The sequence below is a fragment of the Setaria viridis genome, chromosome 2, assembly GCF_005286985.2.
Source record: "Setaria viridis chromosome 2, Setaria_viridis_v4.0, whole genome shotgun sequence".
In the NCBI taxonomy this organism is placed as follows: Eukaryota; Viridiplantae; Streptophyta; class Magnoliopsida; order Poales; family Poaceae; genus Setaria; species Setaria viridis.
In genome coordinates, this window is record NC_048264.2 from 47618973 (window position 1) to 47640717 (window position 21745).

The window sequence follows — 21745 nt, forward strand, 5'->3', positions numbered from 1 at the left end:
ATATATTCCAAGCTGTGTATATCGTGCTGATGATTGCCTCAAAATATTGCTAGGCATGGTGTTCTCTAGGTTCTCAAAATGTACCTAACATGATCCCCGGCGTCGTATGTACTTTGATTGCTGATATCTCATATGTCACAATATTCATGACTGAAATCGTACTGAAGTGAGATTTTCCAAATATGGATATAATATGATATCAAGTTTCTTATTAAGGAATTCTAATAAACAAATAGATATATAGTATAACCTACGAATTAAAGACTAAGTTTCGGTTTGTTGCCTTATAGAAATTAAAAGAGAGGAGGAGCAGGTAAATCAGATGAATAGGGCCTTGTCAAGGGTGAGTGTTGCCATTGCCCATTGCCATGCTAAAAAACAAAACGGCAAGCCGTTCCGCCGTCTCCATCGCGCCCGTTGGGCAGGAGGAGGAGGGTTAACGGCGCGCCGAGCGATGTCAACATGGCATGGGGCCCGGCCCACCGGCGCGCGGCAGGCCGAGCTGGCCGAGGCAGGTTGGCCGCCATGCGGGCCCGGGAGGCCACGTGGGGTGATCTGCTCGCGGATCTCTGGGAAGCGCGCGGATTTTGATTTCGTCGGATCTCGGGTGGGCCACCAGCACCTCCGTTTGCTCCACGTCATCGCCCCCCTCCCAATATCTATCTCTTCGGCTCCCCGCCCGCCTCCCAACACGACTCCTCCTCCGCCGCCGCCGCCGTCGCCTCCGCCTCCGACCGCCATGCCACTGCCTTCCCCTCCGCCCTCCGTCTCCTGACGACTCGGCCGCCGGCCATAAGGTACCTCCCCTGCCGGTCGCACATATATCCGATCCAATCTACCTATCCACCCATCCATCCGTAGATAGATTTTATTAATTATTAATCGACGCGATTTCCCATTGGGTTTCAAAATCCTACTGTCTTGGCTACGGCGTGCTATTGGGATCAGGCGGTCGCACTGGGTGGGAGTAGCTGCTAGATAGCTCAGTTTCGTGTTTAGTTTCAAGTCAGTTTCGGCCGGCTCATCCATCTCTAACCATCTCTAGTGTTAGGGCAAGTACATTGGTGTCGTCTAATAGGCGGTCTCATGCATTGACACGTAATTTTGAGACGATTTAACAGGCAACCTGTACAATGGGTTGTCCTATAAGTTGTCTTATGACTCCTAAATTTATGGGTGAGCTCAATTAATGTTGTGATCTACTACACTTTTTCACCTTGTAACTCATTTGTGTCACCATATTGTGTTCTGACGCTATTTTATTTTGGAATAAAATATGTTAACCATATATGAGCTACAACGGCCAATCATATGCAAAGCAGTCACGAGAGTGGAGTTATATTGAAACAGAATATTTATTGCATAATACTTTCTACATATTACCAAAACAAATTACATGACAATCTCACTTAAGTAAGTTTTAACTATTCTGTCTTTTGCGAGAGCAATGCCAGATATGTTCAACTAAGTCATTCCTAAGTTTGGTATGTGTCTCTCGATCACGGATTGCAGCATTTCGTCGAAGTACTTCAGCAAAGCTCATACTGTTTCCTATACTAACTCCTGGTGGTAGAGCATATGATAACCCTGGAGTTGAGTTTAAATCAAAAGAAGTTGCGCCCGGTTGTCTTTGATCTTCAATAATCATATTGTGAAGAATAATGCAAGCCTGCATGATTTTTCCAACATCTACTTGTTTCCACTTGCGTGCTGGACGATCAACAATGTTAAATCGAGACTGCAATACCCCGAATGCACGCTCGATGTCTTTCCTTGCACTTTCTTGTGCTTGTGCGTACAGTTTGTCCTTCTCACTTTGAGGGGCTGCTATCGACTTCACAAAGGCAGCCCACTGCGGATAAATTCCATCGGCAAGATAGTAACCTGCATTATATTGCGTCCCGTTGACAGAATAGTACACTTTAGGCGCTTCACCCTTCAACGCTTGTATGAACAAGGGCGAATGGTTTAATACATTGATATCATTGTTAGCACCAGCAACACCAAAATAACTGTGCCATATCCGAAGATCATGTGTAGCAACAGCCTCAAGAATCATTGTAGGAGCATGCTCTTTACCACTGGTGTATTGTCCCCTCCATGCAACTGGACAATTTTTCCACACCCAATGCATACAATCAATGCTTCCTAGCATTCCAGGGAATCCACGAGACTCATTGAATTGTAGTATGCGCTCTGTTTCCTCAACTGTAGGGGGTCGCAAAAATTCTGGACCAAATGTTTCAATCACTCCTTGCGCAAATATTCCTAAGCACTCCAATGTCGTACTTTTGCCTATTTTTAGGTTCTCATCAAGCGAGTCTGCGGGGGTGCCATATGCTAACATACGCATTGCGGCCGTACACTTGATCAATGGTGAAAGTCCTTTTCGGTTAGTGGCATCTGTCCGTTGAGTGAAATATTGAGACCACTTACCTAGGGCATCGACGATTCGTAGAAAGAGCGACCTTCTCATCCGAAACCTTGTGCGGAACATGAAGTCGGTGTAGATGGGATCCTCTGAGAAATATTGGGATACAAGCTCCTCATGGGCATGTTCGCGATCCCTCAATATGTATATCCTAGTGTTGCTTCTTCGACGGCGAGACGATTCAATGGTTTCTTCTTCATGTCGTGACTTCAATTTTGACTCAATAGCTTCAGCGATAGAGTCAAAAGCTTCTTGCTCGGCCATGAAATCTTTGTAGTCGTCGTCTAAGTCCAATGACTCAAGCGACTCATCAGAATCATCGGAGCTAGATGAACCTGATTGATGCGACATACTGGATTATGACTAGGCTTACGGTTGCGCTTTGTGCTTTTGTTCGTAGCACCGGATTACATGAATAATACGTCGCAGCAGCCGTAAATTATAGGATAGTAGCTAGCAGAGCTTAATCGACTCGGATACTAAAGTTGTATTGCAAAGTGAAAATCCAACGCGTATGCTAGAGTCCAAAGCCGGCAAACATTCCTGACTCAACTTGGACCTGGCGTATGTAGAGTCCAAAGCCGGCAAACAATCCTGACTCAACTTGGACCTGGCGTATGTAGAGCCCAAAGCCGGCAAACAATCCTGACTCAACTTGGACCTGGCGTATGTAGAGTCCAAAGCCGGCAAACAATCCTGACTCAACTTGGACCTGACGTAAGTGCACAAGGTACGATAGTCCGACTTGGACTTGACTAACAAATAATGCAGCAACATTGCTCCTAGGCCAATCAAATTAGTACTGAACTTGTACTGAACCGAAACAATTGAATTGTCGATAGCAAATAGTGATGAAACAAAACATATGTAAGCTCATAGCTGCAACAGTAACCTAACCTGATACGAGGCTGCCTAAATGTGCAGCTTTATTTTTAACTCGTACCAAAAAAAAGTAAAACAAGCTCTCCAAGGCACTAGCAATGCTGGACCATCCTCTCAAACAACCTGAAAAAAAGAAGGCCTGCTTACATAAGACTTCAAGCAAATTGGTTTCTTAGTCATAAATTTCAGTTCGAAAAAGAAAACATACCTCCTATCACGAAGCAAAATTAGCAAAAATCCTCTCCCTCATACTCTTCACAGCAATCATATGCTCAGCTTTCAATTCCTCAGGCATATGGCTTGTGTCAAAAGTAAGAAGTGATTTATATGTTTCCAGCAATTTGGATTCCTTATCATGCATTTTTCCTTCCTTTTCAAGTAATTTTGCCTCCTTCTTCTCCTGAGCTGCAAGGTGGTTCAGTCTTGCTGATTCCTTCTTGTCCGCGACAATTTGTTGGTGTCTCTCCAGCACCTCAATGCGATCTTCCTTAGATTTGGCTTGACCTTCTCTCAACTTGTCAATCTCATCCAAAGTTGATGATGAACCCTTCCCCTTTCCTTTCCCTTTGCTTCCATCTTTAGCTTTCTTACACCCTACTGGACGCGGCAGATCATTGAGAACATCAGGAGATGATGTCAGGTCCACAGCCTCTGACTCAGAATTCTTTCTTTTGTTAGAACCATTAAGGTCCTCATTGTAGGCATGCCACTTTGGTTGATCTCGAAGAACCTTCCAACAAGCTATGAGTTTGAACTGACCTTCTTCGAAATCATCTTCATAAAAAGCCATGGCTTTGTCCATTACCTGCTCATCAGACTCTCCACTAGCACGAAGACGTTGTGCTTTTATCCAACAACCTTGAAAGGCATTCACAGTTCTGTTCACACGATGCCATTGTTCTTTCAATTGCTTAACTTCTCTAATACGATCACTTGGGGTCGTGCTATTAAACATGCCAGTTACTGCTCCCCAGTATTGATCATTTCTCTTCCAGTTCCCTTTAATTGGATCATTTGAGTTTTTCAACCAAGCACTGACCTGCATTGTATATATAGAAACTTAGATAATGTGTAAAAATATCGGATAATAATTTAGAGAGTTAACTATAGAACTAAATGGAAGCACAAAGATAATTTACCAATCTCATGGTCTCATCAGATGTCCATATCATCCTCCTCCCAGTCCTACTTCCACCAGCATCTTTTTTCGATAATGTGCTTGGATTGACTCCATTATCATCAATGTTTTCAACATCGATAACAGGAGCAGCTTGTGAGCCAAGTGATGAATGTGCAGTGACTTGTTTAGGGGCTGATTGCGATGTCCTAGCTTCGTCCATCCATGGTTGTGGTGCCTGGAATGGAGCATACGGAGTAGGGCCACTAGCATAAAGAAAATTAGGTGGCATGGGTGTTTCATGTCGAACTTCTTCAGGAAGAGAGTAGTCTGATGGTTGAAAGTAACTTCGGAAACCACCAGGTGGGTGAGAACCTAGTTCACTGGAGAAGACAATGAATAGGTGACTCACTTAGCAAATAAAAAAAAATTCAAACAACTACTATTTCAGGATGATGACGCAAATCACAAAGTGATTAGTAATCAAGTTATATTTGCAATCTATGCTGGTGCACAAAACAACACTAAGTTCAGACAAGCTGTGTACTCTGATGGTTAAAAGTAACTTCGGAAACCACCAGGTGGGTGAGAACCTAGTTCACTGGAGAAAACAATGAATAGGTGCCTCACTTAGCAAATAAAAAAAAATTCAAACAACTACTATTTCAGGATGATGACGCAAATCACAAAGTGATTAGTAATCAAGTTATATTTGCAATCTATGCTGGTGCACAAAACAACACTAAGTTCAGACAAGTTGTTACTCGGTAGGATGACAATTCTCAAGGGGGAAAATTATATGGGGGCTAATCACATATTAACTGTAATTTGGGAGTCAAATATTTTGGGCCCCCTGTACTCTACTGCCATCGCCATTCATGCCCCAATGGTCAGATACAGGCGTGTATCCTGTTCATGCAAATACTTGATACGAGGGCAACCACAAACAATAGTTTCAGATCTAATTAGTGATTATTACTGTAATCTGCTGACTACAAATCTAATACATACCTGTCCTCTTGGATTGCAGCGTCAGTGGCATTCAGATCTGAGTTGACCATTGGGGAAGAACAATTGGGTACAAAGGCAGGAGGCATGGACAACCATGTAGGGTTAGTGGCGATTGAACCTGGAGTTGCCTTCGATGCTTGTGCCGGTGATGGAGATGCCCCCTGGGGTGCTGCAGCCCTCTTTGCTTGAAGATTCAAGCTCGCGGGCAGGGACGACGAGGGGAGCGCTAGGTTCGACCGTCGGGGACGCGCACCATTTGGAGCAGCAGGCATCGTCGGAGCCATACCTCACTGGTCACCTGGGGCGTCAGAGATCCGGAGAGGGATGACCGTCGGCGGCACTGTGGCCTGGGGCGCCAGAGATCCGGAGAGGGATGACCGGCGGTGGCGGAGGACCGTCGGCGGCGGAGGACCTGGGTTGAGAGCAAAGGAAGAGATTCAGATGGAGAGGCGGCAGATGGATAATAAAGAACAGAAAAATGGCGCGCAGCTTCACGCGACGAAGGTTCCGCGCGCGCGCAGCTTCGCGCGAAGAAAGATTTCGCGCCCGGAGGGAAGGATAGCGCGGGGAAGAGGAAACCGCGCAGGAGATCCGAGGATGAGGAAAAATCGGCTTCCCAGGCAACGATGCGGCGTACAACAGTGGCCAGGTCGTCCCATCGACCGATAACTTCGTCAATGAGCCGGTTGTTTCCGGAGACAACGACTTTTCTCTCTCTTCTTTGTCTCTCTCCTCCACATCATCAAAAATCCTACGTGGCTTTGCATAAGACAACCTACGAGACTGCCTACGTGTAGCAATGTACTTGCCCTTATTTGGGTTCCTGTGTTTGCTTGCAGCTTGCTGAGTTGTCTTCAGCTTGCCATTTCCCATTTGCTGACTCGCCTACAATACAAAGGTATGCTAGCTCAGCTCAGCTCTGCTCCGCCTGCTGTCTGTCTTTCTTTTCCCCTTTCAGAGGACACGATTTAATGAAAAATGCCTCTTATGCTGTCTTGGGCACCATTGGAGCGAGCACAAATCTGTTTCTCCCGCATCCTGACAGCGCACTCTGAACGAGCATGCAATTTTCCTTTTGAGACAAGATCATGCATTGTTGTGTCACTCGCAGCAAATCAAACTAGCACATGGCGTAGCAAGAGCTTGCTCTTCACTCCACGGAAATATATACCCTCCAGATCGTCTGCATCCACTCCTCACTCATCATTCTCTGAACCTACCTTCTGTCTCCTCAACATATATAATAACCAACCACCTTCTTGTTTGCGTGCAGAGGTTTCTGAGTTGTTGGATGCAACCGAGGCGCTCTTCGATGCAAGCGTAATTTGTGCTCGACCACCTATTCATTAACTCAAGACCTGCCTCGGATCAATCCCACCACTTTCGTCTACCTCTTCAAGTCAGGCTGATGGGAGGTACCCATCAGCAACCGGGTGTGGATGGACAATCCGTTAGAAGAGATGCCAGACTGCTTGGGAACGGCGCGGTGGATGTGGCTGAGGGCAATGGGCTCCAGCAAGGGGACAGCGACTTGAGGAGCAGTGACCCTGATGGCCTGCTCAGCGGGACAACCACTGGTCTGCAGCAGGGTGACACGGAAAATCAGCAGCAGCAACAGGTCTGCTGGGAGCGCTTCCTCCAGAAGAAGACTATCAAAGTCTTGCTCGTGGAGAGTGATGATTCAACCAGGCAGGTGGTCAGTGCCCTGCTACGTCACTGCATGTACGAAGGTTCGTTCATCCCAATCCATCCTTCCGACCCCTCTATTTGTTACTTAAACAGCTCTGTTTTTACTAAAAAACTGTCTACCGTATGCCTGGTCTATTAATATTACCATGCTTCATAAATTCATATATACTGCTTGATGCATGTGTGAGTATGTGTGTGTGGGGGTGGGGGGTGGGTGGGGTGGGGGGGGGGGGTTATGAATGTACGTAAGCCCAGGGGGGTCTCAGACTCTCTGGTTCAGAATGATAATTTTCAATGGCCTAGTGGCCGATCAATCACAAGCACTGGCCTGCCCACTCATCAAAAGAATCATTCCCACCATACCAGGATCCCAGTTAAGACTAAATTCATGGCTCGGCCTGATCACGTGAACTGTGTAACTACTTAATGTATTAGCCACTACTGTTGGGGAACAATCTTTTTAAAGGAAACTATTCCAGCCTCTACAAAACGCACACAACCAGTTTTTATTATAAATGGAGAACAAACATAACCGAAGGAATAAATCAAAAGAAGTGAAGTCTACTATTATTCGTCCATCCATTCTTGGCAAAAAGGTCCATGGCCACGGCCTCTAGTATCAAGCTTGTTGTCAAGCATCAATGCCCACAACCACTGTAAGTAGCCTGCACAAAGGAATGATACTGTTTTTTTTTTCTCAAAAACAATACCCATTAGGGCAACACCCAATAGACCAAAAAAGAGTCGCTACACCCGTAGAGATAGTTAATTATCTTTATTTCTTATTCTAGTAAGCCAGCCTAACCCAGTAACAATATGAAGTAAGCCAGCCTAACCCATTGCTCTTATGTGTGCGTCTTGATTTGCTTGTGGGGGAGGCTTCATTAGCAAATCACTTATCTTTTCACATCGCCTTTATCAATCATCTCTTGTCCGAGGTGATGACCCATTCTTATAAGTTTGACGTTGGTTATTTCAAAATTGAACTAATCAACATCGATCATTTAGGAATGGAGGGAGTATGATTTTGAACTCTTGGTGAGACATCGGCTCCTTGCATTGTGCAATAACACCACTATTCGCAATACATGTCCATTGGGCAGGAGGCCCTAGCGACCACGCCTAACTCAGGAACAAATTTTCCGACCTAAACAACTTTCTTTGCAACTTTTGAAGCGGCAATATGCTTGACTTCTATTGCTGAATTGCAATTGTATCTTGATTGGAATAACTTGTTATTAGAGAAAGAGTTGTGTTATACAACGCATAAAGGAGATGTACACGACCCAATAAAAATGGGCCTATGATATCATGAACCATTAGTTAGACCTACAAGGTGTTAGAAGCCTTAGCTAAGAGTTCACGATTGGGTAGAGCCCTCATTTCTTGCCTTCTCCTTGGACATTTGAGGGTTCAATCTCCAATTGGTTGCTGACCTACTAGCCTTTGGACGTGGAAAGTTCTTGGATTGGGTTTAGTTGCTGAAGAAAATTCAACTCAAGCCATGTGAAAAGGAGAAAGAGAGAAGGGAGATGATGGTGGCTGCTACTACGTGTATCAACTTGTGAGATTTAGGGTCATGTAGATGAGTAGTAGGCCGTTTGGGCTAGAATTTGGCAGCCCAAGTAATCTTTTCTCCTTTTTTGGTTTTATTTATTTCTATGGGCAAACATTCAGGAATCCAATTGATCCTTTTTATTTCCTTTTTTTCCCGCTTTTATTACCTTTGTATTGTATATGGAAGCTCAATGAACTGTGTCATTGACCTGGACCGTCGCCCCGGATTAAGCGGGGTCAATCGTCCCAAACTACTCCCTTCGACCCACATTTCTAGACACCAGCAACCTCGACCCATGACCTGGTCGACCTGGATTCCTAGTGACTATGTTGCATGGTATATTTTGTTCTTCGATCCCATGTATCTCCACTTGGGCGAGTGACCCAACGGGTCGTCGCTCCATCACAGGATACTGCATTCTTCTTGGCTCATCTCCACTTGCATGGAAGTCTAAGAAGCAAGCAGCTGTTTCTCGGTCTAGTACAGAGGCAGAACTTCGAGCATTGGCTACTACTACTGCAGAGATTGTATGGCTTCGATGGTTGTTGGCTGCTTTTGGTATTCCTTGTGATGCCCCCACACCCCTTCTCTGTGATAATACAGGAGCCATACAAATTGCTAATGATCCTGTAAAGCATGAACTTACAAAGCATATCGGAGTCAATGCTTCCTTTACTCGGTCTCATTGTCATCAGAAAACCATTGCTCTACAGTATGTGCCCTCTGAGCTGCAGTTGGCAGATTTCTTTACTAAAGCACAAACTCGAGAGCAGCATCGGCTTCACCTTCTCAAACTCAATGCTTCAGATCCTCCACTTCCACCTTGAGTTTGAAGAGGGGTGGGGGGGGGGTGTTAAGTGTATAAAGGTCCTTCTGCTATAGGCCCATATGGCCCATGAGGCTCTCCCTCTATATATGGATATCTCCACTGATGGACTCTCTCTCTCTCAATTCTTCACGGTACTAACATAATGGAAGGTTTTTGTGACAAGCTAGTGGCCCTGCAAAGATAAAAGAAGAATATTGTGATGTCTTTATTCCCACATTAGCTGCCAACTCGTCATCACATGGCATTGGAACTTTAGGGAAGTAGAGTAGGGGAATTCCCTTCCCTAATGTGGAATATCACATGACATCGTTGTAGCCCACTTTTCATCAATATCTTGATATAGTGTTACCATGTTCATCTTTGGCACTACTTCCTATAGGCTCTTTTAGTTGTCTAGTTTCGTTTATTATTTGTGATAACCAGTGGAAGTTCACTCCTCAGCCCAAGACTACTAAGTAGAAGGTACCACCAACATAATCCGACGTTTATTTCGCCTGCACCTGACCCGGCCACGGCCTGATGGCGCAGGGGTCGACGTTTATGTCGCCTACGCCCGACCCGGCCACAGCCTGACGGCGCATGGGTTGGCCTGATAGCCCAACACCTCCCTCTTATTTGCGCCATCGCCCTCTAAGTCGGGCGGCCCATGATCAGGTCTATTTGGGATACCTGAGTTCAGCTGAGCACATGAACACTTAACTACAATTTCAACTGCAAGTAGAGAAATAATATAAGCATAAAGGCTATATGGAAACCAGACCTATAAGCCATGTTGGTGACTGTTTAGTTCATTCAACTTTGTTGTTTTGAGTTGGGAGCTAACTGCACTTGAGTAATGTTGTTGATGTCTTTAAAACTTGAGTTATGCTATTCGATATTTTCAGTTATCCCTGCCGAAAATGGTCAGCAAGCATGGAGTTATCTTGAAGATATGCAAAACAGCATAGATCTTGTTTTGGCTGAGGTTTTTATGCCTGGTGTTTCTGGAATTTCTCTGCTAAGTAGGATCATGAGCCACAATATTTGCAAGAATATTCCAGTGATTAGTAAGTAACTTTCCTCAACTCTATAATGTAATTCTTATCATGAATAAAATGTTGCTTTCATCATTTATTTAGTTCCAATGCTTTTAGCTGCTACACTGATGTGATTTGTTTGCAGTGATGTCTTCGAATGATGCTATGGGTACTGTCTTTAAATGTTTGTCAAAAGGTGCTGTTGACTTTTTTGTCAAGCCTATACGTAAGAATGAACTTAAGAACCTTTGGCAGCATGTGTGGAGACGGTGCCACAGCGTAAGTTGTTAGTGGTCTGGCCTACATATTATATTTTCTTGAAAGTCCAGCAAGTACTAATTTGCTGCTTAGTTTCAAGTTTCATCCTAATGCTTTGACCTTATTTCTGGTTTTCTGATGTATACTTGTTTTGGAACTCAGTCCAGTGGTAGTGGAAGTGAAAGTGGCATTCAGAGACAGAAGTGTGCCAAATCAAAAAATGGTGATGAATCTGATAACAGTGGTAGCAATGACAACGACGATGACAATGAGGCAAGCATGGGACTTAATGCAAGGGATGGCAGTGATAATGGCAGTGGCACTCAAGTATGAGATTTGATGCTTTTTTACTTCTCTATAAAGCTTATTACTAGCTGTTGTCATGTTGTTTTAGGTATGAACAAAGTAACAATTAGAATACAAGAAACATTTTTGACTGATCTTGTCTATAATCACCAAATGAAATGTACTAGAGGTCATTTCACATAGCAGCTACATTTTAATTACCATTTGAACCACAGAATAAGACGGTGTATTCCTGTCACTGCTATGCATTGATTTCATCTGGATCTGCATGCAATTCTAAAAGTTTGCACACAAACTAGAGAATGCTTGTGATTTGGTTTAATTGTACCTAACACACATAAGTTCATCTTGCCTCTGTTCTACTTTTAGGCAAACAAAAGGCTGACTGTAAGTGCCCCTTGTATGTTATACATGCATATGTTAGTCTAGTTTGCTTAAATAGTAGCAAACACATAATATAGCCAGTTCATGGTCCAGAATTCATTTAGAAATATGTGGCCGTGCAAAACTTGAAAATGAATTGTTGGTTCAGAAACAAATGATTTTTTTTTTCATATGTATAGTCAATGACCATTTAGAAATATATGGCTGTGCAAAACTTGAATGAATTGTTTGGTTTGGAAAGAAATGATTTTTTTTCATATGTACAGCCAATGATGCAGCAGCCATGTTTGAAATTTTCATCTTTGCCACTTAGGTTTTCAATGGAACACGTTTCCAAATTCACATTGTCAGTCCCACAAGACAACATTTTGTAACTTGGGAGTGATATGTACAGTAACTTCTAAATGTAATGGAAAAGGTTGCATTTTTAGACTTGGATCCGTTAAAGTTGAACTTCAACTCTTGTTAAACTTGTAATTTCCAATTGGCCGGGTTAACTTCTTTCCCTTTCCCCTTTTGCTTCTTTTGTATTTTCTGTTGCTTTTTAATACAAATACAAATATTTATAGAGCTCCTATATACAACGCAGTTATTACTGATTAACAACGTTATTAGGGAATCTGTACCATATTTACAAAATGAACTAAGGTCAACATCAAATATTTCTCTGATCTGGTTGTGCAATAAATTAAATTTCATTATGCAGCATACTAACTCTATGTTGGGCACTGGATAAATCAAAGTTCTCTAACAGAATTTACATAAAGTTGCATATGGTTTCTTTTAAGTTATTTTTGGTTTTGAGTTAGAGTTGGACAGCTGTAGATTTACTGAAACACTTCATATGAGGAATCAAATTCATCTTTGAATTATACAAATAGCTTTGCTGTTTGTGTTTAACTGGCACTTAGAATTTTAGATTAGGCTTGTGCCCAAAACGTCAGAGAGAGAATAATATTGTTCAGAATCAAAGCTTGTGCCCAAAACTGCATCCTATTAGATCGATTTGCATATCCTACCATCACACCACCATACATAACCTGAAATGACAAGAAAATAAGGTTTTTTTATTACAAATAATAACCAGGTCATGATAAACAATCATTGGACAAACCTTTAATAATTGGATACCTCATAAGCAGAGGGGGGGGGGATGTAACATGTGAAAAACAACAGTGTTGTGGTGTGCGGGTTATTTATGAGGCAAGAGAAGTGTATAGTTCCAAATTTTATAGTTCTTGAAAATGTAAAGTTAGATGGGTGTTTGTTAAATCTTGCAACCACAAATGTGTATTAGGATAAACTATGACTTTTTCATGTTGACGGGATTTAAATGATCTGATGGGGTTGGGTGTCAATCAGAGAATGGTAAGTGCATATTTACGAGGTGAAAATAGCAAAGCATTTGAAATGCCAGACTCTTGGGAAAAGCGGTGGGTTGGTATGCGTATATCTGTATGATAACTAGATCCAGAAAGTATTTGGATAACAACTCAAGAAAGTTTATAACTCCAAACCTAGGAACAAAATATTGGTCCTGAATTGTTAAAGCATGCATGGACTACTGTACAATTGAACTAATGTATTTCATGTTTTGATATCATATTATTTTCATTTTAATTGATTATGAACATGAGTGATCTATACCTCTTTCTATAATTGGTGATGAACTGATTTTTCCCTTTTTGTGACTAAGCCTATGCATCTCATTATTCTCATTTATTTTGCACAAAGCCATCTCTATTTTATTTCTGTACTAAGCTATCTGACTGACGTGTGAGGTCTAGGCCTATGTATCAGTGAAAGATTCCCCTGGTAAACTGGCAATAAACACAACTTTCCTGACCAAATTGTTCAACAAACCAAATTGTTCAACAACAGCAGCACTAGGTGGGGCAGCTATATCTAACTCGTTTCCTTGTCAAATTGTTAAAAGGCGCGGAGCTCGTGGACTAAGTGTGCTGTGGAGATCGACAGTCCACAGGCTATGTCTCCAGATCAGTTAGCTGATCCACCAGATAGCACATGTGCACAAGTGATCCACCCAAAATCAGAGATATGTAGCAACAGATGGCTACCAGGTACAAACAACAGAAACTGCAAGAAGCAAAAAGACACTAATGGTATGGTATGTTGAACTGATTCACCATGCAATTTTACAAAATAAACTCCTTGGCCATTATTGATTAAATTTGTCGATTGATTTCAGATGACTTTAAGGGGAAGGACTTGGATATAGGTGCCCCTAGAAAATTAAATACGGATAGTCAATGTTCCCCAAATGAGAGGCCCATGAAGCCAGCAGATGGTCGTCGCGAGTACCCACCAGAAAACAATTCCAATGAGTCAATGATGGAAAATTTAGAGGAGCCTACTGTTCGAGCTGCTGATCTGATTGGTTCAATGGCCAAAAACATGGATGCCCAGCAGGCAGCAAGAGGTGCAGATGCCCCTAATTGCTCTTCCAAAGTGCCAGAAGGGAAAGATATGAACCGTGGTAATGTTTTGCCATTACTTGAATTGAGTTTGAAGAGGTCAAGATCATCTGCAGATGGTGCCAATACAATCCAAGATGAACAGCGGAATGTATTAAGACGATCAGATCCCTCAGCATTCACAAGGTGCAAAACATAAGATCAGTGTCATTACTGAGTTATGAAAGCAACAGTACATTGCGTACTAACTGTTACTTTTGTTGCAAGGTACCATACATCTGCAGTTTCCAATCAAGGCGGGACAGGATTTGTGGGGAGCTGTTCACCGCATGACAACAGCTCTGAGGCTATGAAAACGGACTCTACTTACAACATGAAGTCAAATTCAGATGCTGCTATGATAAAACAAGGCTCCAATGGCAGTAGCAATAACAATGACATGGGTTCCACTACAAAGAATGTTGTGACAAAACCTACTACAAATAAGGAGAGAGTGATGTCACCCTCAGCTATTAAGGCTAATGCACACACATCAGCATTTCATCCTGTGCAGCACTGGATGGTTCCAGCTAATGCTGCAGGAAAAGCAAAGGCTGATGAAATGGTCAACAATGCAACTAAGAATGGTCACCCTGGTGAAGTGCAGAGCAACCTCGTGCAACACCCTCGTCCAATTCTCTACGTCCATTTTGATGTGTCCCGGGAGAATGGTGGGTCAGGAGCACCGCAATGTGGTTCCTCCAACGTATTTGATCCTCCACTTGAAGGTCAAGCTGCCAACTATGGTATGAACGGGAGCAACTCAGGCAGTAACAATGGAACCAATGGGCAGAATAGAAGCACAGCTGCTGCAAATGCTGAACGGACAAACACGGAGATTGCTAACGGGGCCATCAACAAAAGTGGACCTGGAGGTGGCAATGGGAGTGGAAGTGTCAGCGGCAATGACACATATGTGAAACGGATGGCCCCGACACCACGAGAAGCACAGCTGATGAAATATAGAGAGAAAAAGAAAGATCGGAACTTTGAGAAAAAGGTAGCCTGTTTTCAATTGAATGCTTCTTTAGGCAAGTTATTTAGGACCTTTTCATTTCCAACTCACATGAACCAGAGAAATAGTGTATCATAAAAGGTTCGCTTCAAAGGTTGGCTAAATAGAATATCGTACATATACCATGTTATTTGAAAGGAATTATAAACATTATGTTTTCTGCTAGGAAAAAAAGGTGCTCAAAGAACATATAAGCCTAACTTCCCTACCTGAAACTTACTTTTTCTTGATACGGCTGTGTTATGGAATCTGTCTTTTTAGGAATTTTGATTGATTGTTACTCTCAATATTTTTCAGGCTATGAAGAAAGAATTCCATATTTTTGTTTCTTCATTTTTATATGATGTATTTGAGAAAGCTTTGGATAGGACCGGTTTCTTTCTGATGGCTGTCTGCCATTTTCAGGTGCGGTACCAGAGCAGAAAGAGGTTGGCTGATCAGCGGCCCCGGGTCCGAGGACAGTTTGTGAAGCAAGCTGTGCAAGATCAGGGCGGATGGGAAGGAGCTGGAGATAGATGACCCCCCCTGGTGTGGCTCTGGCTCGAGCTCTGGCTCTGGCATGGCTGCATTGGACTCCAAACACTTGACAATTAGACAGTTGATTCTTCCTTCGCTGGTTCGATCTGATATGATCGACAACACCCCATCCTTCCTTTCCATCATTGGTTTCTCCACATTCAGTCTCTACTACGACCTACCCTAGAAAGAATAAACAAGGTACTCCTATCAATCAATCCCCTACATATGTGCATCCGTAAAGAACAAGTGCAGGTCTTGGCTCCAGATGGACTGTAATTCTACGCGGAATCATGCTCGCTCCTATGTAACTATGCATGTACAAGTGTACTCGTAATGTCTGAACGCTAGTACTGTTGTGTGTTGTCATGTATGATCTTGGATCAGTTTGTCAACAGAACTGCACCGAGCAGCCGTTGGCTTACGGTAGAGCAGAGCAGCTGCTGGTGTGGTGCGTCAGTTTCAGTCAATATATATATCTCGTTGCGTACGGTCGTTTCCCTTCGGTTATTAACAAGTTTACTTGCAAAAAGATCATGCTTTGTTCCTTGGTTAGTGCACCTGACTGATTGACTTTATATTTTTCATTTACACGTCGGACTATTAGTGTTTTTTGCCTCAAATATTGTCGAATCCAATCCGGTGTTGAAGGTCTAGATGAGGAAAAATTCTCAAACCTTAAGAAAGCAGGAGCACTGCTAAGTGCTCCTAATTCATTTAAGAGAGGAGAGAAATGAGTTTACAATTTGTCCGATATTACAGATAACATGCATAACTCGAGAGTTCGTCCTCATCAACGAAATTAAACATCTAAAACGATATTAAGATGCATTGCCCCCTGTGAGGCTTGCACGGGCTCGGCGGCCAATTGCAACTTCTTCCTGAACCCTCTGAAACACTTGCTCTAGTCGTAGTGTTAGCTGTTGAAAAACTCTTCTATTTCGCTCGTTCCAAATGTTCCATGCCGTGATGATGATGATTGCCGCCTTGGATCGTCGGTGTTGCTTGTTAAGAGCCTGCAAAGCAATAGACCACCACACCTGCAAATCTTGTTGTTCATCAGTCGGAGTGCACACCTGGCCATCTGTCCACACGCTGACCAAATGCCAAACTTGTTTGGAGAAGCTACAATGTAGACATAGGTGTATTGCCGTCTCAAACAAGTTCCTGGTCACAGAGAGGACAGATGACATTACACTGTCAGTTCCTAGCCACCATTTTGTCAGCGGTAAGAATTTTACTTTGTATGAGCAACCATGCGAAAAACTTGTACTTTGTCTCCATGTGAGCTTTCCAGATGGAAGATGCATCAAAGGTGGTATATGTCCCTCTAAGCTGTGCTTCATATGCAGACTTTGTAGTTTATTGGCCATTACTGGTCCATCGCCACTTTATCTGGTCATCTTGATCAGTGAAGTTTATTTCATGAACCATGTCCCAAAGAACCACAAATTCAGTCATCTCTTCCATTGTCTACATCCTCCAAAGTCCTCGAGTCCAATTCTGATCACTGGCATCCTCTTTCAGAGTTTTGTTTTTCCTCCAGGCTAACTTATACAACCTTGGAGCTATGTCCCTAAGAGCTTTCCTTTGTGCCCATGAGCATTGCCAGAACTTTGCAGTTTTGCCATTTCCCACCGTGACTATCGTGCTAGCTCAAACCTTCTCTCTAAGTGCTTAAATTCTGTAGTATGGGGAAGCATCCGATGTTCAGGCGACGTACGTAGCCTCCGGTATAGTTGTCCATTCGTACCGCCCGGTCCGGTCCGGCACAAGCTCGGCAAGGCACGGCCATTTTCGTGCGGCCCGGCACTACGCCACCGTCGTGCCATGCTGGCCCACGGGTTGTGCCGGCGGCCCAAGCACGGGTTTGCAATGTCTTTTTCGTGCCGAGCCGGCTCGCAAAGCATGGCCAATTGCATGTGTCGTGCCAACCCGCAGCTCGTGGATCGGAAAAAATCCTTCGCCAACTTCAAATTCAACACTGAACTCAGATATAAAGATCAATTTAACAATCAGTCCATCACACATTCACAATTCACACAGAATGACATCATTATATAAATAGAGCTGTTACTAGTTCAACACTTGATTTATATGATCAAGTGTTGGCTGCCTCATTAAAAACATTTCTAGGTAAAAACTTACACCTCGTGAGAAAATCCTTGGAAGGAAAAAAGAGTACAACCAGCTCAGAAAAGTTCAATAGTTCAAGTTCAACATTACATCACGTGATATTAAAGGCACAAGATAACTTAAGAACACTAGAATGGCAAAAGTGAAGGTTGCAACAAATGCACAAGCAAGAGTTGAGGGAGAAACAAATTAAAGAGAAGCTAGCTAAGTTAACACGGATCAAGAAGGAGCGAACGCCAAGGTCAATGTGGTGTCAACTTAAGCAAATCAAGTATTGTGACCAATGCAAAAGTGCCTCTAACCTAATGGTTAGAGCACTTAGTAGAATCCAGCACGGTCGGGCTCGACTCCCCCGTGGGAGTGAATTAAACGGGTTTGGAATAAAAAAATTATAAAAAAAATAGGTAGGGGCTTCCCTACTAACTTCGGTCGGAAAAAGTATCATAACCGATAGGATGTTATCACTTTTAAAAAAATATATATAGCCGATGTATTATTCATCGCTCTTACATAATTTAAAAATATATAGCCTTGGATCAGGAGGGTAAGAATCAAGGGAGCCTATGTTGATGAACAAAGTTGATAGGTCTGGACATACGGATCTATACACAATTTTCTTCGAGAAGATGAAAATGCATACGTAGAAAACTCGAAGTTTGAACCGCCGCCGCTTGCTCGAGCCTTGGCGCGTTTGCTCGCCCATGGCCGCACTGCCGTCCCCACGTGCTGCTGCCGCTCCCAGGAAGAAGACCATTTCTTGTGAAATGTTGGTCTTTCTTTCGAAAAATGTTGAGTTGTTCTCTCCTTCCGTATTAGATGGACGAGCGCGACCAAAAGCATCACATATTGTAAAATAGTTTAGGAGGATTTATTTTTAAAATATTCTTTGAAAAGGGTTAAAAATAATAATAAAAAGTTTCCACCCAGTTGGGTGGTGACTTTGCACTCCTGACAGCGCATACGTACAGGAACAGATGCAGCGTTCTAGAAGCAGCAAGGAGTTGGACTGCTGCCTTCCTCCTTTCCTCTCTGCCTCTCTTCTTTCTCCTCCTCCCTTTGGGTTTCGGTTCCCCACGCGGACGCGGACGCGGCGGAGCGCCCCTCCCCCCTGCCCTCTCCTCGGCAAGGAGAGAACGGGAGCGAGCGGGCCATGGAAAGCTGCTTCCCCTGCCTCGGGGGCGCCAAGAAGAAGAGACCGCCGGAGAAGCCGCAGATTCCGCCCGCCTCAGGTGAGGTGATCCTCCTCCGACGACGAAAGGCGGCCCCTTTCCTGGGGGGTCTCTGCTGCGCTGCCCGGCTGGTTCCGTAATTTCGACTCCATAATTCGTTGCATCGCGACTCTTCCTGCCCCCGCCCCAAAATTTGGGTTTTGGGGCCAACCATTCATATATAAAACCTCCTTTTCTTTCTCAATTCGGCTTGGGAAATGGGAATGAATCAATGAATGGTGCACGTCACGTTCATGACTTTGTTCCTTTCTGTTCCTGTTGTTGCTGCAGAGAAACCCAAACTGGGCCCGTCGTCCAGTGTGACGAAGCAGGACTCGTTCGAGGTGAACAAGGAAGCTGCAAACAGGGACATCATCTTGAGCAATGGATCTGACCACCACCAAATCGCTGCGCAGACCTTCACTTTCAGGGACCTCGCGGTGGCCACAAGGAACTTCAGGCCCGATTGCCTTCTTGGTGAGGGTGGCTTTGGCCGAGTGTACAAAGGCTATCTGAACTGTGTCAACCAGGTGAATCTCTTGCTTCCCTGCAACTGATAGTACAAACCTTCAAACATTATCGTTCCCTAATAAGATCAAATGATGAATATACTAGAAACAGATTGCTATTGATATTGCTTCGATGTGTATCTGAAAAAAAAAAATTCCATTGATGCACATCCAACAGTTCAGCAATGTCATGGCAAGTGCATTTTAACATGGCATGCCATTCCTTACCATGATAGGTTGTTGCTATAAAGCAGCTTGACCGTAATGGATTACAAGGCAACAGGGAGTTTCTTGTTGAAGTTCTGATGCTGAGCTTGCTGCATCACCCAAATCTTGTCAGCCTTATTGGCTACTGTGCCGATGGCGATCAGAGGCTCTTGGTTTATGAATATATGCCTCTAGGTTCTCTTGAGGATCACCTTCATGGTATGCTATTGAAATCAGAACTACTGTACATTGAATTGATAGCACTGTTACTGGACGGTTAAAATTAACTACTGTACATTGAATTGATAGCACTGTTACTGGACGGTTAAAATTTGTCTACTCACAGCTGCTTCTTATTTTTCCCAGATCCTTCCCCAGATAAGGCACGTCTTGACTGGAGTACAAGGATGAAGATAGCTGCAGGTGCAGCGAAAGGGCTAGAGTATTTGCATGACAAAGCCAGTCCTCCTGTCATATACCGTGACTTGAAATGTTCAAACATCTTGCTTGGAGAGGGTTATCACCCAAAGCTTTCTGATTTTGGATTGGCAAAGCTCGGTCCAGTCGGTGATAAAACTCATGTTTCCACAAGAGTGATGGGGACATATGGGTATTGTGCCCCTGAGTATGCTATGACCGGACAGTTGACCCTAAAATCAGACATTTATAGCTTTGGTGTTGTCCTTTTGGAAATCATTACAGGACGAAGGGCTATTGACAACACCCGAGCTGCGGGGGAGCAAAATCTTGTTGCATGGGTAAGCCACTGATGCTGTTCTTTTGCTATGTTTTGATCCTTGTCCATGCTAAGACTAGTATAAATGCTGAGTATGGAGAACAGCACATTGTGCTATCTTCCGCCTCTTGCGAGTATTGATTGTTAACTTATTCTGGAAAAATTGACCAGATGTCTGCCTCTTAGCTTGGAAGTTCTGTAAGCTCAGTGTTATCGCTTCAGTCTTTGGTATCGTATCACCTGAAGGGAAAGTCTAGGAGGTTATTTTCAGTGCCTCTCTATATTTCTTTTCAATTTCACCATTTCATGTTTGCGACAAACTACATCGCAGTACTGCATTAATTTTGCTGGCCTTCTGCAAAGATTTTGGCGTGGTCCGTTTGGTTTCCCAGATGCATTACTGTAAAGCTGTTGAATAAAAAATTATGACATGCCAATGTTTCTGCTAAAGAAGCTCTTGCTCACTCTGAAAAAGTCTAGAACCCCTACATGTATATGTCCAATGCCAGTTGTGTAACCTTGTTGATGCTCCATTTCAGGCCCGGCCCTTGTTCAAAGACAGGAGGAAATTTCCCCTGATGGCGGACCCTGCACTAGAGGGTCAGTATCCATCAAGGGGATTGTACCAGGCACTTGCTGTCGCTGCGATGTGTGTTCAAGAGCAACCGAGCATGAGACCGCTGATTGGAGATGTGGTTACAGCCCTCACTTACCTTGCCTCCCAGACCTATGATCCGGAAGCACATGGCAATTCACGCTTGGTGGCTCCAGGGACGCCACCACGGACTAAGAACAGCAGTTGAAGCCATGGCTCGGTAGATCAGAGAGGAAGCAGCTAAGCAAAAGCAAGGTGATGGATGGTTTGGGACAGCCCAGAATTTTGGTAAGCATCTAATCTTAAGATGTGTGGGAGCAGGAGCTAGCGGTGCGTGCCCGTGGAGAAATTTGTTTTGTTGGAACGGAAGGCACCAGTCTGGAGAGAAATGGATGGTCTGGTCTGGTCTGGTCTCTGGTGTGTTCCTCTATGAGATGACGAAGTATGTTAAAAAAGCTGGGAATGCCTCTAGTGCGTTCCATTCATTAAAGGCAAGGGGGAACAAGTGCTGTACATATGTGATCCCTCGGTCCGAGTTGGGTGTATTTCATTTCCATCTGCAGAACAAACAATTGCACTCTTTACTATATATATAAGTGCATTATTCTCTCTTTTATTACTCCATGTTTTATACCCCGTTTGTAGCGTATGGCCTGACCAATCATTCAAGCAAGGAAGGAAACCGATGCTCATCTCAGCTGTGTTTAGAAATACACGTTGCTTGTGGGTGGTCGTTATGGAGGATGATGGTCCAGGTCAAGGAAAATTTCTAATAAGAAAGGCCAAGTTTTGCGTGTGGCTGTGGATTTGAATGCCCTCGGCGTGAAACGCATGCACATTGTATTCAGTTTATATATTGGACTCTTAC

The 21745-nt window shown here is 43.7% G+C and overlaps 3 protein-coding genes across 7 annotated transcripts; 2 read left to right on the forward strand and 1 right to left on the reverse strand.

The window, feature by feature from the left end:
* Positions 1–639: 639 nt before the first annotated feature.
* Positions 640–15976, forward strand: LOC117842219 (two-component response regulator-like PRR37). Of its 4 annotated transcripts, none has more exons than XM_034722588.2 (11): positions 640–797; positions 5461–6126; positions 6281–6339; positions 6715–7171; positions 10402–10563; positions 10679–10812; positions 10954–11118; positions 13418–13604; positions 13691–14102; positions 14184–14955; positions 15376–15976. In XM_034722588.2, exons 4-11 carry the CDS (start codon positions 6850–6852, stop codon positions 15487–15489), a joined length of 2268 nt encoding a protein of 755 aa, XP_034578479.1. In that variant the 5' UTR covers positions 640–797; positions 5461–6126; positions 6281–6339; positions 6715–6849; the 3' UTR covers positions 15490–15976. The 4 variants fall into 4 exon arrangements, with proteins under 4 accessions (XP_034578479.1, XP_034578480.1, XP_034578484.1 ...); XM_034722589.2 differs by having other exon boundaries at positions 5461–6090; XM_034722590.2 differs by lacking the exons at positions 5461–6126; positions 6281–6339 and having other exon boundaries at positions 641–797.
* Positions 1421–3385, reverse strand: LOC140221756 (uncharacterized). Its single transcript, XM_072291710.1, has one exon. The coding sequence runs from the start codon at positions 2780–2782 to the stop codon at positions 1421–1423; it is 1362 nt and encodes a 453-aa protein (XP_072147811.1). The 5' UTR covers positions 2783–3385.
* A 2631-nt stretch (positions 15977–18607) lies between the features above and the next one.
* On the forward strand, positions 18608–21493 carry LOC117845591 (probable serine/threonine-protein kinase PBL7). 2 transcript variants are annotated; one of them, XR_004638091.2, is made up of 6 exons: positions 18608–18851; positions 19122–19360; positions 19576–19765; positions 19913–20304; positions 20454–20542; positions 20822–20960. XR_004638091.2 is itself a non-coding variant. In XM_034726655.2 (5 exons), the coding sequence occupies exons 1-5, from the start codon at positions 18773–18775 to the stop codon at positions 21083–21085; spliced, it is 1164 nt and encodes a 387-aa protein (XP_034582546.1). In that variant the 5' UTR covers positions 18611–18772; the 3' UTR covers positions 21086–21493. The 2 variants fall into 2 exon arrangements, 1 of the variants encoding a protein (XP_034582546.1); XM_034726655.2 differs by lacking the exon at positions 20454–20542 and having other exon boundaries at positions 18611–18851; positions 20822–21493.
* Positions 21494–21745: the final 252 nt, after the last annotated feature.

Bases quoted from the DNA above. Each gene is read 5' to 3' on its own strand.
- LOC140221756 (XM_072291710.1), bottom strand. From the start codon at position 2,782: ATGTCGCATCAATCAGGTTCATCTAGCTCCGATGATTCTGATGAGTCG.
- LOC117842219 (XM_034722588.2), top strand. From the start codon at position 6,850: ATGGGAGGTACCCATCAGCAACCGGGTGTGGATGGACAATCCGTTAGA. The intron at 11,119-13,417 runs GTATGAGATTTG...AATTGTTAAAAG, and splicing joins ATAATGGCAGTGGCACTCAA to GCGCGGAGCTCGTGGACTAA. The intron at 14,956-15,375 runs GTAGCCTGTTTT...TGCCATTTTCAG, and splicing joins ATCGGAACTTTGAGAAAAAG to GTGCGGTACCAGAGCAGAAA.
- LOC117845591 (XM_034726655.2), top strand. From the start codon at position 18,773: ATGGAAAGCTGCTTCCCCTGCCTCGGGGGCGCCAAGAAGAAGAGACCG. The intron at 19,361-19,575 runs GTGAATCTCTTG...TTACCATGATAG, and splicing joins ATCTGAACTGTGTCAACCAG to GTTGTTGCTATAAAGCAGCT. The intron at 19,766-19,912 runs GTATGCTATTGA...TATTTTTCCCAG, and splicing joins TCTTGAGGATCACCTTCATG to ATCCTTCCCCAGATAAGGCA.